Genomic DNA, 11,962 nt, shown 5'->3' with positions numbered 1-11,962 from the left:
TCACTTCCTGATCTGTTCCTCATTTTCTCTTTTCCAGCTTTCCCACTCTGCCCATCCAACTGTTTCATCCTTCTGTTATGTTCCAATTCTTCTGACTCAGATCTGCATCTCCTTTGCATTGTGATAATTGCATTCTAATACTTGCAAGTTTCATTTGCTTGTTCAACATAGCAGTATTACATAGTTGCCCTTGAAATTAACATTGGATTTTTTTTTCCTTTGGTTATTAATCATCAAAGATTTACATCTGTTTTGTAGATGTTTAACAACCTGGTTCTTCGTGTTTTATCATTTTGGAGGCTCTTGGACACTAAACAAAAAAAAAACATATTGGTGTTTCATACTGTACGTCTAGCATTGCTAGATGTGACCACCTCTTTAATGTGACCATTAAAACTTATGGTTTTAATACATGATTAATGTTTGGAAACCTTAGCTGGCATTTTGAGTTAAATGTAGTACCCAGTTCCTGTGTAGTTTTTCCGTGACCTGAAATCACAGAATTTGTTTATTGAAGTTCCTCTTCTCTATTCTCTTTTCACACCAAGCAAACTTTTTATTAACCTAAATTGGCCTACAGGTGGTGAAATTAGTATTGCTATTTTATTTTTATATTGCTGCATGGGACCCACCAGGAAAGCCTTTGTGAATGTAAACACAACAAAATGCAAAAACAAAAATCCCCTGTGATAAAGAAGTGAAATATTCTGGTAAAAGCAGTTAGTGTAGTAAAAAAAGAGAAATGCTGGTCTTCTAAATGTGGAATTTTTGCTGTGACGTACAGTATGATGTAATTTGTTTGGGCTGAGTCAACTATAAAAGACTACCCATTAGTTACCTAGTCTGTTCCTTGAAAGTAAGGGAGCGAGGCAAAAGTGTCTTAGGCCAAAATAAGTGCAGCTGGAACTCACCACAGCACAGGGATGGGAGAGCAAGAGAGAAACATGGGAAACCCTTCTGACATCCACCTGGGAGCTTTCCATGTGTCTGAAGAATATGGCTTCGTCCTAGAAGACCCGCTGGTGAGAAAAACCTTTATTTCTCAGTCTATTTTTTTTAATGCTGTATTTTTCATATGATTCTTAATGTAGGAGGTTTTATGCATAGCATAAATGTAAATGTAATGATTCTCAGAATAATAAACTTTGTTACTCCTGCTGTTTTTTAAAATAATTGCAGCCCCATATACAGTAGCAAGAGTACTTTGGAACGAAACTATTAGAAGCATTATGATGGTGATTGAATGATACTGTACAACAACTAATTCAAATCTTACTGACAAATTTGACATTTCACTGACGTTATTTGTGTCTTCTGGCATGAAAGAGAACACAACTACCAAGTCCTCTAGGTAGGTTTTTGTAATTAAAGTGCCTCAGAGATAAACCAGATTGTTTCCCTTTGTGCTTGAGACTACCCTTTATGATCAGAAATAATATTTATACTTTGATAAAATGACATGAAGTTACTCAAGGACACTAGTCCTGTCTTCCGGAAGAATATATTCAATAATATCTTCTGTGGTTACCTGTTCAAACTAGTCTAACAAAACATGTGAGGACATGCTTCCACACAAAAGTTTGGTGAGGTCTGTCCACACCTTTACCGGTGACATACCAGAATCTGTGGTTAGTAATTTAGCCATGTAAAGAAACAGAGGACAAGTTACAGTAAGTTCCTTTCCAGGCTATAAAACCCCACTTGAGAATGGGGGTCAAGGGCCACCATTTTTCTTGGCCATCCAATACTGGGAGTGGAGGTGATGTGGTTAGCATCACACTCCAGCCAGCCTATTAGCCCCAAAGGATTAACCCCCTGGTGCTCATTTGGAAAGCAGGTTGTGGACCTGGGAGCCATCTGGAACGAATTAGAACAAACTACATCCCCTATCTGAGACTGAACCTGGGACTTTCTGGGCAGGAGTTAGAGACCCTTGCCATTTGAGCTACCACAGCTCATAGAGAGCAAGTAACTCAACTGAAATGTTGATAGTCACCAAAACACCAATTCACCCTGTTTTTATTTTGGACATTAGTTCTCACCCTGGATGCCCAGTCAGGACCTAATCAGTTATTTAAAAGAGTACACGGATTTTGCAGCTGTATTTGAAAGGCACCTACTGTAGATTAACTGGAATTTAGTAATTCCTCCCCATGAGTCATGTACACTTTTAAATAAAATGCAGTACAAATTGTGTATTACAGGTACAGTATAAAAGACTATAAATTGTCCCTTCCCTTTTAAGAGTTCCTTACACTTCTACAGTTGCACAAAGCAGCTGAACACTCTGTATTGAGGTCAATAGTCAAGTGTTAAAGAAAGTGTCCATAATCAATCCTTGGAATACTGATTATTATTGATTTCTGGCCCCCTGGCCTGGAGAATGGCACAAGAGACAAACAGAGCTTTTTGAAAATCCTCCCTCTCTCACCAGGACACAGGCTTGCTATTTCAAAACACATGATCAAGACTGGGATTTTTTTCTGTGGCTATCCAAGTGGTTAATGTTACTGTAAGGGATCAAGGATCTGATAGTATAGGGAACCACCCTGTGCTGCCTCATTGGTCACTCACAATCCCCTTGCTGTCACTGTCTAGGAACTGTAAACCAGTATCTCATTCCACTCCGAGGGCTGAGAGCACAGGAGGAATGACAAGTTCTCGTTTTAACGCCAGTGGAAACCCAGCACACCACTGCTGCAGGCGGATTACACTCAGGCAGCCAGGGCACCAGTACTCTTAACTTATCTGTCAGGAATCCAAGACAAAATGGCCACAAGCGCCTTGTGCTTGTGAAGACAATGATTTTTTACTTTTTAAAGGTGATGACTAAAAGTTCTTCAGCCTTGAATATATTAATTAACTCATGTTAATTTTCTTAAGCAGTCATTTTATTTGAAAATTTGCCACAATAGGAATGCATGATGTGCATAAGTGGGCATGTTACATAGATAAGCTTGAGATTTTTTATGCATTAATTTATTCCTTGTAGTCTCTAAACTAAAGGAAAAACTGACAGCTGAAAATAATTATTTTATTGATTTTGTTCGACACAGTGAACATAATAAACATTTTTCGGATGTACTGTACCTTTGTTAGTAATAGCATTACTTTGTTTATTGTTTATTTTAGTCTGATCAGTAAAGACCACAAGCAGCTTCAAAAGCAGTAATATTTCCCTTTGTTTTTGAAACTGAATATTAATTCGCTCCAAGGTGAGATGAGTGCAACATAAAGACTGCAGTAAACAGTTTTACTCTCTGTATTTACTGAAGCTGCAGTGCATGCAGGTGGATTTTCTAATATTCACCATCTGTTACATCTCTCAGACAGATCTTCCAGCCTACTATCAGGCCTGGATGGACATTGCCACAAACCTCAACTTCTTAATTGAGAGCCATCAGCTTCAAGACAAAGTCAAACAGGTGAGATTCCTAGCAGTCGTATATTTGTCCAAAACCTGAAGCAACTGTAGCACCTGTCTGCAGCACAGAAAAAAAAAGTTAAATCCATTTTTTTAATGCAAACATCTATGTACATCTACTGTACTTGCGTTGTCTATCCAACACCTGCAGTGATAGCAGCAGTGGTAATGGTAGTTGTACAAAACAAATCTGTAATACTCAAAGTACTCATAGGAATAGCATTGTGTTTTATGCTGTGATACACAGATTACTTAGGGCAAGAAATGTTATGCATTATTTCTATTAATCCCGACAGAGAAAATTGTTTGCTGGACTGGTAAACCTTAAGAAGCAAATGGATCACACTTGTTTGGAGGTTGTTTTGCGGACTTATGCTTCTTCTGATCATGTGCTGTGTGTCTTGTGTTTCAAAGATACTGTAATAGCTTCTCACACCTTGTTTATTGTGCCATTAACAGATGCCTTTGCTGAGTATCCACCACCTCAAGGGGCACAGGGAACTGAGGCTGGCACACCTGGCGCTAGGTGTCATCACCATGGGCTATGTGTGGCAGGAGGGGAAAGAGAAGCCAGCCAAGGTGAGTGGGGGTGGTTTTTCAAAGGCATTTCAAAGACAGACCTGCCCCATTCTGGTCCTGGAGGGGTCCAACATGTTTTATATCCATCCATTTTCTAACTGCTTCTTCCTATTCAAGGTCAGCAGGGAAACAGAGCCTATACTGGCAAGCAACAGGCGCAAGGCAGGATACACCCTGGGCAGGATGGCAGTCCATCACAGGGCAGAAACACACACAGACACAGATAGGCTCACACCTAATGTTTATTTTCCCAAAAGCCAATTAACCCACAAGTATGCCTTTGGACTATGGGAGGAAGCCAGAGCACCCGGTGAAAACTCATGTGAACATACAAGCTCCACACTAACAGCACCCCAGGTCTGAACCCAGGACCCCAGCTCCACGAGGCAGCACAGCTAACCACTGAGACACCGTGCCACCCACAGGTTTTATGTGTTTCTTCTAAAACCATTAACATAGAAAACAATGTGAAACAATGGAATGTGGCAGTCAAGAGCTGAGATTTAATCTGGATGACATGGTGGCCTTCTATGCCAGAGAAGTGAGGAGAGACAGTAATTTCTGAAGTGTCTTTTAATAACTGAATGGGATTTTGCATTAAATCACCTCACTACAGTGGTGCCCAATACTGGAGATAGCCCCAGTCTTTGTGATGTCTTAAAGTTATGACTAATAATAATTATTAATAATGAATATTAATAGACAACATAAACATTAATCTTGAAAGCATAAGATTAATAAACATTGTTGCCATTAAGCAACTATGAACCTGGCATGAATGCGAATAGACCCCTTAGCTGTTCAGGAACAGGGTAAGGGCTGGAGAACTTACATATACTATATATATATTTGTTTATAGCAACATAAACTAAATCAAATTCATACACTTTTTTCATCACAACAAAGATTGCATGGAAAGGTCTACACAATATTATACTGTTCTTATGAGAATATTATACTGTACTTATATGTGACAGCCTCCTTCTATAGCTGACCTGCTACATCGTATAAAACATGCTTGTCCTTTTCATATGATGCCTGCATTTTTGCCCCTCAAATGGGAGTGGATGACCTTGCCAAGTCAGGTGGTCCTATAATTTTACTGGCAGCTAAAACGATTTAAATTACAGGTGAGCATAGTAGTCGGAGTTTGAATTTATCAGTAAATTCAGTAATCTGAGAATTTGTGTTTATCTGACTGTTACTGAAGATTGTTGCTTAAACTCTTATTGACAGACCCTACCAAAGGGTCTGGCCGTGCCTTACTGCAGAGTGTCTGAAGTCCTCGGCCTTCCCCCCATCTTGGTTTATGCTGACTCAGTTCTGGCCAATTGGAAGAAAAAGGACCGGAATGGGTATGCGCTCTTGTTTACCACTTTCTGCCACTCCTATGACTCCTGAGCTTCACTCTTTGATCAGTGAAGGTGGTTACTGCTGTCTGTGCCCATCACATGTCATATTTTCAACAAAGCTGCCATTATTAGCTTTTCAGACTGTGAAACGTATTCTTGGTTCTTTCACAGTCAAAACATAGTCTGGTTTTCTTATTAGCCTGAGATTGTAATGGTTCAAGTTGTAAAGTAGGGCACAAATTAGAGTGAATAGTCAATGGATGATGGATAAAGGATATAAGATGTTCTAGGTGAACCATTGAGAAGTCATCTACTCTAGTCATAGTACTCTCGATGGACAATGATTTAACCTGCATCCCTCACAGTGACAGAAGTGGAACTATCTGGAGAGTGACTGCAGTGGTATGTTATTATGTTTTCGGAAATTAAATATACAGTACATGCTGACCAAGAACCAGTTCCCTATAACGCACAGGGATGTGGTTCTCCATTTTTGTAAGAAACAAAAGGCACAAAAATGTACGGTACATTAGCAATGAGTGTTTTGTATTATGCAGTTACCATGGTTTAGCGTTTAGACAATGGATAATGCCAAGGAGATGAGTAAATTAACAACTTTCCTTTTGTCTGCTTTTCCCCTACCCCTTTACCTCTAAATATTAACTTTTAACCATGTGACTGGAAAGACCCATGGACATAGGGTAAGTTTACTGATTTCTGTTCATTAATGTTGACTGTAAACATTTTTTAAATATAAGAACATATGAAAGATTTCTAGAAGACTCTCTATGCAAAACATTGCTCCTGTTTCAGTCCTAAATGCAATAAACTCTTCATGTTCGTGTTTCTTTGTTGAGCTTGAAGTAATCCATCTTGTTAACTTTGACTACACCTTTCAAGCAAGGAATTCAAACTTAATAGGGTTTATTCAAACATACTGTATATTTGCAGGGTAGATAACTCCATAACTCCTGAGGTTTGAATTTTGTTATTCTTATTAAATAAATGTAAATTTGTTAGTATTTGATGTAAAAACATTTAACTGTTTCTCATACTTAACCCTAGGAACCTGGACACTGTGTTCACATTGCCTGGAGGGGACACATGCAAAGGATTCCTTTTGGTTTCTCTGATGGTAGAGAAGGCTGCCAGTTCAGGACTACAGGCAAGATTCATGTCTAAAGCTCTAGAAAAAAAATTAAAAACACATGTAAGATTGTAGGATAATAAGCTCAAACACCAAACATGAAATGAAATCAGCGCTTATGCATAGATGTTATTTTAAAAAAATGAAAATGCTGGTTAAAATAAACTGAATAAAATAACATTAAAACAAGACAGATAAAAGAAAGCTGAGAATTATAATCTGGACTGAAAGTTTGAGTGGCTCTTTTGTGTATTAGTTTATTCTTAAACTACCCTACACTCTTTAAGTTCATTCTTTAACAATCTGACATTTTTCAATGGAATTCTTATCCTCTGAGTGAACAATGAAATCCTCATAAAATATCCCGCATATTCATTCTTTGCCAGCCCTTTCATTTGAATAAACCATATACTGTCAGAATGGGAACTGTAATACAATTTTATTTATGAGCACTTTTTTAAAGAAAACTCTAAGCGCTGTATAGACAGGACACAACAGAAACACAAAGAAAGGAAAGAAAATCTGCCCAGCAGTTCCAAGAACAAGATTCAATTCCACATTACAATTTGTAGTGAAAAAGATGAGTCTCCCAGCAAGTTTTGAATGTGTTGATGGTCTTTGAGCCCTGGGCTCCCCGGATGTGGTGCTGCACACAAGAAAGCTTTGTTCACTTTGTGGTGACTTCGGAAGGGCAGAATCAACAAACCTCAGCTGGACTACACTCGTGCAATAAAAAAATGCAATAAGTCCTTAAAATGATCTGGAAATCGACTATTCATCATCTTATGCAGGCTGCAGAACCTTAAAGTCCACTTTAAATTTAATTGGAAGTGTAATTTACAGAGGATGGGAAACATGTGCCAGTGCAGAAGTGTTTTAGTTAGTGCGCAGGTTGCAGAATTCTGGACATACAGAATCCTATGTGGACCTTAGAAGATAGCTCAGCAAATACATTATTTCTGTAGTCCAATTTTAGGATTAGACTGGAACATGGGAGTAAGTATCTCATGTGTTTGAAGTGATGTGGATTTAAAAACACCATTCTCTCCTCCTCAGGGGTTAGAGACTTTTGGAATCAATGGGCAATGAGGAAAAAGAAGGACAGTGTTTGCTTTGTCCTGAATGTGGTTGTTGAACTTTTTTTTTGCTTTCAGGGCATTGCCATGGCGATGAACTCTATGGTAACTCATGACATCAGCTCCATGGAGGAGGCACTTTTGACTACAGCCGCCTCTCTAATTGAGATGAGGGAAGCTTTCCAGCTCATGCATGGTAGGATCTTCATCTGCACATGGATATTGCACATATTCTTAAACCTTCAGAATAACCACAGGTCCATTGTTCAAATGAGCTCAGAATAATAGCATGTCATTTATTCACATGACTGCCACTCTAAATCACCAGTATTATATGTGTATTTGTGGACAGAACAATCACATCGCGTCTTTTTGGAGGAAATCATTTTTTTAAATTATGAATGTAGAATGCAGTACATTCTTCTGAATGTAGATGTAGATTATGCCTCTCTATCTGAGGTGTAGGTAACCAACAATTCTTAAAGGTAATGTAAAAAATCATTCAAAACAGGAAGAGGTTTTCTGTCCAACAATTGGTTGGGTTGCTAATTGCTTATCAATTCAAGGATACTTACATGAGCAGTGTTTTTAAGATCAGAGGTGTACAATCGTGTTCTTGGAGGACTAGTGTATCTGCAGGGTTTCTAAGTCTCTTTAAAGCAGAAACACCTGAATAGGTGGGGGAAACAGTTAAATTGGTCCAGTTAAGACAGTACCCAGCTGGTATTACTGTCTTGTTAAGTACAGAATTGGAATGAAAATGCACAGACACACCTGCCTTCCAGGACTAGTTGTGGACAACCTGACCGTAGGTGGCATTTTTGGTTTGAGTCCCACTCAACATGAATTGTCTTTCTTGGTCTGGGAACATTTAAGGTTCTCAAACCTGGGATCCACTTTTCGTTGTCAATGCATAATCTGCCATATCAACAGGTACACTAGCAAGACACCAGGGGTCACTTAGAAGAAAACAACTCTGTTGGTTTCCAGTTGAGTGAGGAGGCACTTAAATGAACCAGGAAACAAAAAGACTGATGTCTCAGACACATCTTCCAAAGGGCTTGTCTCTCTGTTCTTTATTTTCAGTGTTCTAATTGGCTTATTCAGTAAAATGATGGGGTTTCCTATAGATTTAGACCCTTCCTGACCCTGCTGATTTAATTTGGAGTCAAAACTAAATGTGCTTATTTTTGTGTTAATTTAAATGTCATTTTCCATGTTTACAGGAGAAGTGGACCCCACATTGTTCTATGGTGTCTTGCGCACCTTTTTATCTGGGTAAGTTCAATAATTGACCAATGGACTGGACTGCAGCAGAAGGGATTCAGCTTTTCCAAAACATTGCACTGAATCTTCTCAGTCCCATAATGGTGCCACATTTGATGAGTGTATGACGTAATAAAGGAAACACATTTTTTGTTTTGGCACCCATCCCTACTTAAAAAGGTTTCTTTCCTTTGAACTGGTTCACATGGCTTCTGCCAAACTTTATGGGGCTTTTCTCATAGTTTCACTGGGATTGATCACAATCCTTTTAAAATGTTATTCTGTCACCAGGCTTCAGTAAGTTTGAGAGAATATGCTGCAAGAGTTTTAATTATATCTGCCTTCCACTGACATTTGCATTTTAGGTGGAACAGATAATCACCACAAACATTTGTTTCTGCAAGACCATAAAATATTTATAAAGATGCCTTCTTCATCACACCAGATATAAAAGATGCATGTCATTTTAACAAAATCTTGCATGTCTTGTCACATCCCAGCTGGAAAGACAACCCTATGTTGCCAGAGGGTTTAAGATATGAAGGGGTGTGGGAGGAACCCCGACATTTCTCTGGTGGCAGTGCAGCGCAGAGCTCAGCCATACAGTGCTTCGACGAGCTGCTGGGAATTCGCCACAAAGAGGAGCATGGTGAGCTGAGAAGATACACCTTTCTCAAGTTCCCAATAGACTTTTCTGTTAGATAGTTAATTACATTCTTGTTTAGTGTAGGCAAAACGTAGCTATCACAAACCAGTTGACGGGGCAGTCAGTACATTTTCCTGTATGCTTATGAGCTCCTGTGCTTTCTCTTTATCGACATTCCAGATGCTTCTTTCCTGATGCGAATGAGAGAATACATGCCCCCACCCCACAGACGGCTAATTGAAGCCATCGCCGCGGGACCCGCTCTGCGCCAGTACGTCATCTCCAGCGCCAGTGCACGTCTGAGCTTTGCCTACAACTGCTGTGTGGCTGAGCTGGTCAAGCTCAGGAGCTATCACATCAACACCGTGTACAAGTACATCAATATTCCGGCCAATAAAGCCAAACGTTCTGGCTGCCCATTTGGCGGGACAAGCCTGGCTTTAAGGGAAACGGGCACTGGCGGCTCCGACGTCCTGCGCTTCCTCCAAAGCATTCGCAATTCCACTAAAGACTATTTAATATACTGATGGAAAAAACCAAAATGCACCGTTTTCTGGAATGAGAATACTATAGATATAGCTTATGTACTTTCACGAAACATTGTCAATTTGTTTTAAGCCCTCTGATCAGCAATACAGCTTGTGCAATTCCAGCTTGCCAATCACACGAAAGCTCCTTTGGTGCACTTTTACCCAACGAGGTCCAGGTGGAACAATGCCTGATCAGGGCACCTTTAAAAAGGTCTTAATTCAAAGCTTAGGTCCATGCAAGAAAAAGGCCACACTTAGTCAGTTTTCTGTGCATTCCACAATGCCTTGACTGTCACCAGAAGCAAGAGAGAGGGCCATTGACATGCTGCAGGCAGGCATGTCATGTGCCAGCGTTGCCAGACACTATGGAGTAAGCCGCTCTGAGATTCAGTCGAGTGACCACACCAGAGCAGGACTGACCCATCAGACTGGTCCATCTGAGAGATCGTTTCAGATCTGCCACCCGTACTGCTGCTAAAACCGCCGGCAGAACCAATGCCCACATCAGTGACAGGACAGTTAGGCTCCATGCTGCTGACCTTAGAGCAAGGCGACCTGTCAGAGGCCCTCTGCTCACACCTCCTAGACGTCACACCCAACTGGCCAGACTGAGGCTGCGATGGACTCGTCAGCAGTGGCTTCAGGTCCTGTTCACAGATGAGTCACTCTTCAGCCTGTTCCACGCAGACAGGAGGAGGATTATATATATATGAACGAGATGTGAACTGTGCTGTATGTATAAAATTCTAAAAACATTGAAATACACTATGATGAGATAAGGGATATACAGTATCATATGTGACTAGCAACTTAAGTTACATTTAGTGGAATAAACTAGTTACTGTAACTAAATGCACATAGTAATTATTTAGTAAACACATATGTACTTATTATAATAATACATTACATAGTTAGTATATGATTCATGTCAAATTCTTTTACCAGCATATATCACATTTGATTCAAAATAGTGGTAATTGTGTAGCTGAATATATTCATAAAAGACAAGAGAGTTGCTTTGAAACTGTGTAGTACCATTGGACTTATTGGATGCATAAGGGCATAAGCAATTGTACTGTACATGCTGTCTAATGTGCAGATAACTGTATACTTATACTATATATAATTAGATATATAATTGTGTTTTTGTGTGACCTTCGTAACAATATGGTTGAAAACGCTTGTATATTATGCTGTTTTTTGACCCATTCTTTGCATTCAGTTTCTTCATATTCAAATTGTCACGCTATTTTTAAAAGCATGTAAGACACACAGTTGTTTATATTCCCTCAAATTGTATTAGTTTTATTACTAAAACAGTTTTACAGCAATGTCCAGCTGTTACTGTTATTAAGTACTGAACATGTAAATATGTATTCCATGCTGCACAATCTATTATATTAGTTTATGCCTAGTAAGGAAATGCTCGAGGAAGTTTCTGTTGACCCGAATAAGACCCTTCAGCTCTCAGAATCTGACAGGCACCACAACATTACCAGGATTAACCCCTGAAAAAAACAGTATTGTATTTTTACATTTGGTAGTATCTACATTGAAGACTGACATTTGCATTATACTGTACATAGAAAGAAAAAAAATGTTTACATGAAAGTTATACCTGTTGTGTTTATTTATCATGCTGTATTATAGCAATCATAATGTATTATACTGGTGTGTGCTACAAATAAATGATAAAAAAATGATTGTTCGTCGGAATACTTGAGTATATTTAACTTGTTTTCATTCTTTTAAAAAGTGCATTGGCATTTTTGGCATTGGATACCCCAAAACTGCTAAAGTACTACATTCGAAAATGTAATTGCCAAACCTGAACATAAATAATATGAAAATGCCCACCTAATCAACTGATAATTAATATATGTCATAATTGTAATAGCCATTATCACTCACGTAATAAACTGATAATGAATATATGTCATAA

General features: G+C 39.0%; 1 protein-coding gene across 3 annotated transcripts; it reads left to right on the top strand.

Moving 5' to 3' along the window:
- Window positions 1-837: 837 nt before the first annotated feature.
- On the top strand, window positions 838-11,723 carry LOC102690450 (indoleamine 2,3-dioxygenase 2-like). 3 transcript variants are annotated; one of them, XM_006625557.3, is made up of 10 exons: window positions 838-1,022; window positions 3,330-3,425; window positions 3,884-4,003; window positions 5,240-5,358; window positions 6,042-6,056; window positions 6,421-6,520; window positions 7,657-7,774; window positions 8,805-8,856; window positions 9,345-9,493; window positions 9,671-11,723. In XM_006625557.3, the coding sequence occupies exons 1-10, from the start codon at window positions 924-926 to the stop codon at window positions 10,015-10,017; spliced, it is 1,215 nt and encodes a 404-aa protein (XP_006625620.2). In that variant the 5' UTR covers window positions 838-923; the 3' UTR covers window positions 10,018-11,723. The 3 variants fall into 3 exon arrangements, with proteins under 3 accessions (XP_006625620.2, XP_069037599.1, XP_069037607.1); XM_069181498.1 differs by having other exon boundaries at window positions 944-1,022; window positions 3,334-3,425; XM_069181506.1 differs by lacking the exon at window positions 838-1,022 and adding an exon at window positions 2,601-2,822 and having other exon boundaries at window positions 3,334-3,425.
- Window positions 11,724-11,962: the final 239 nt, after the last annotated feature.

Source organism: Lepisosteus oculatus, chromosome 2 (assembly GCF_040954835.1).
Source record: "Lepisosteus oculatus isolate fLepOcu1 chromosome 2, fLepOcu1.hap2, whole genome shotgun sequence".
NCBI classification, from domain to species: Eukaryota; Metazoa; Chordata; class Actinopteri; order Semionotiformes; family Lepisosteidae; genus Lepisosteus; species Lepisosteus oculatus.
This window is presented reverse-complemented; position numbering and strand designations above follow the sequence as displayed.

What these genes read in the sequence shown, in the direction of transcription:
- LOC102690450 (XM_006625557.3), top strand. Translation starts at nt 924, where the DNA reads ATGGGAGAGCAAGAGAGAAACATGGGAAACCCTTCTGACATCCACCTG. An exon ending in TTCAAGACAAAGTCAAACAG is followed by an intron (nt 3,426 to 3,883) that starts GTGAGATTCCTA and finishes TGCCATTAACAG; the next exon opens with ATGCCTTTGCTGAGTATCCA. An exon ending in TCGCCACAAAGAGGAGCATG is followed by an intron (nt 9,494 to 9,670) that starts GTGAGCTGAGAA and finishes TCGACATTCCAG; the next exon opens with ATGCTTCTTTCCTGATGCGA.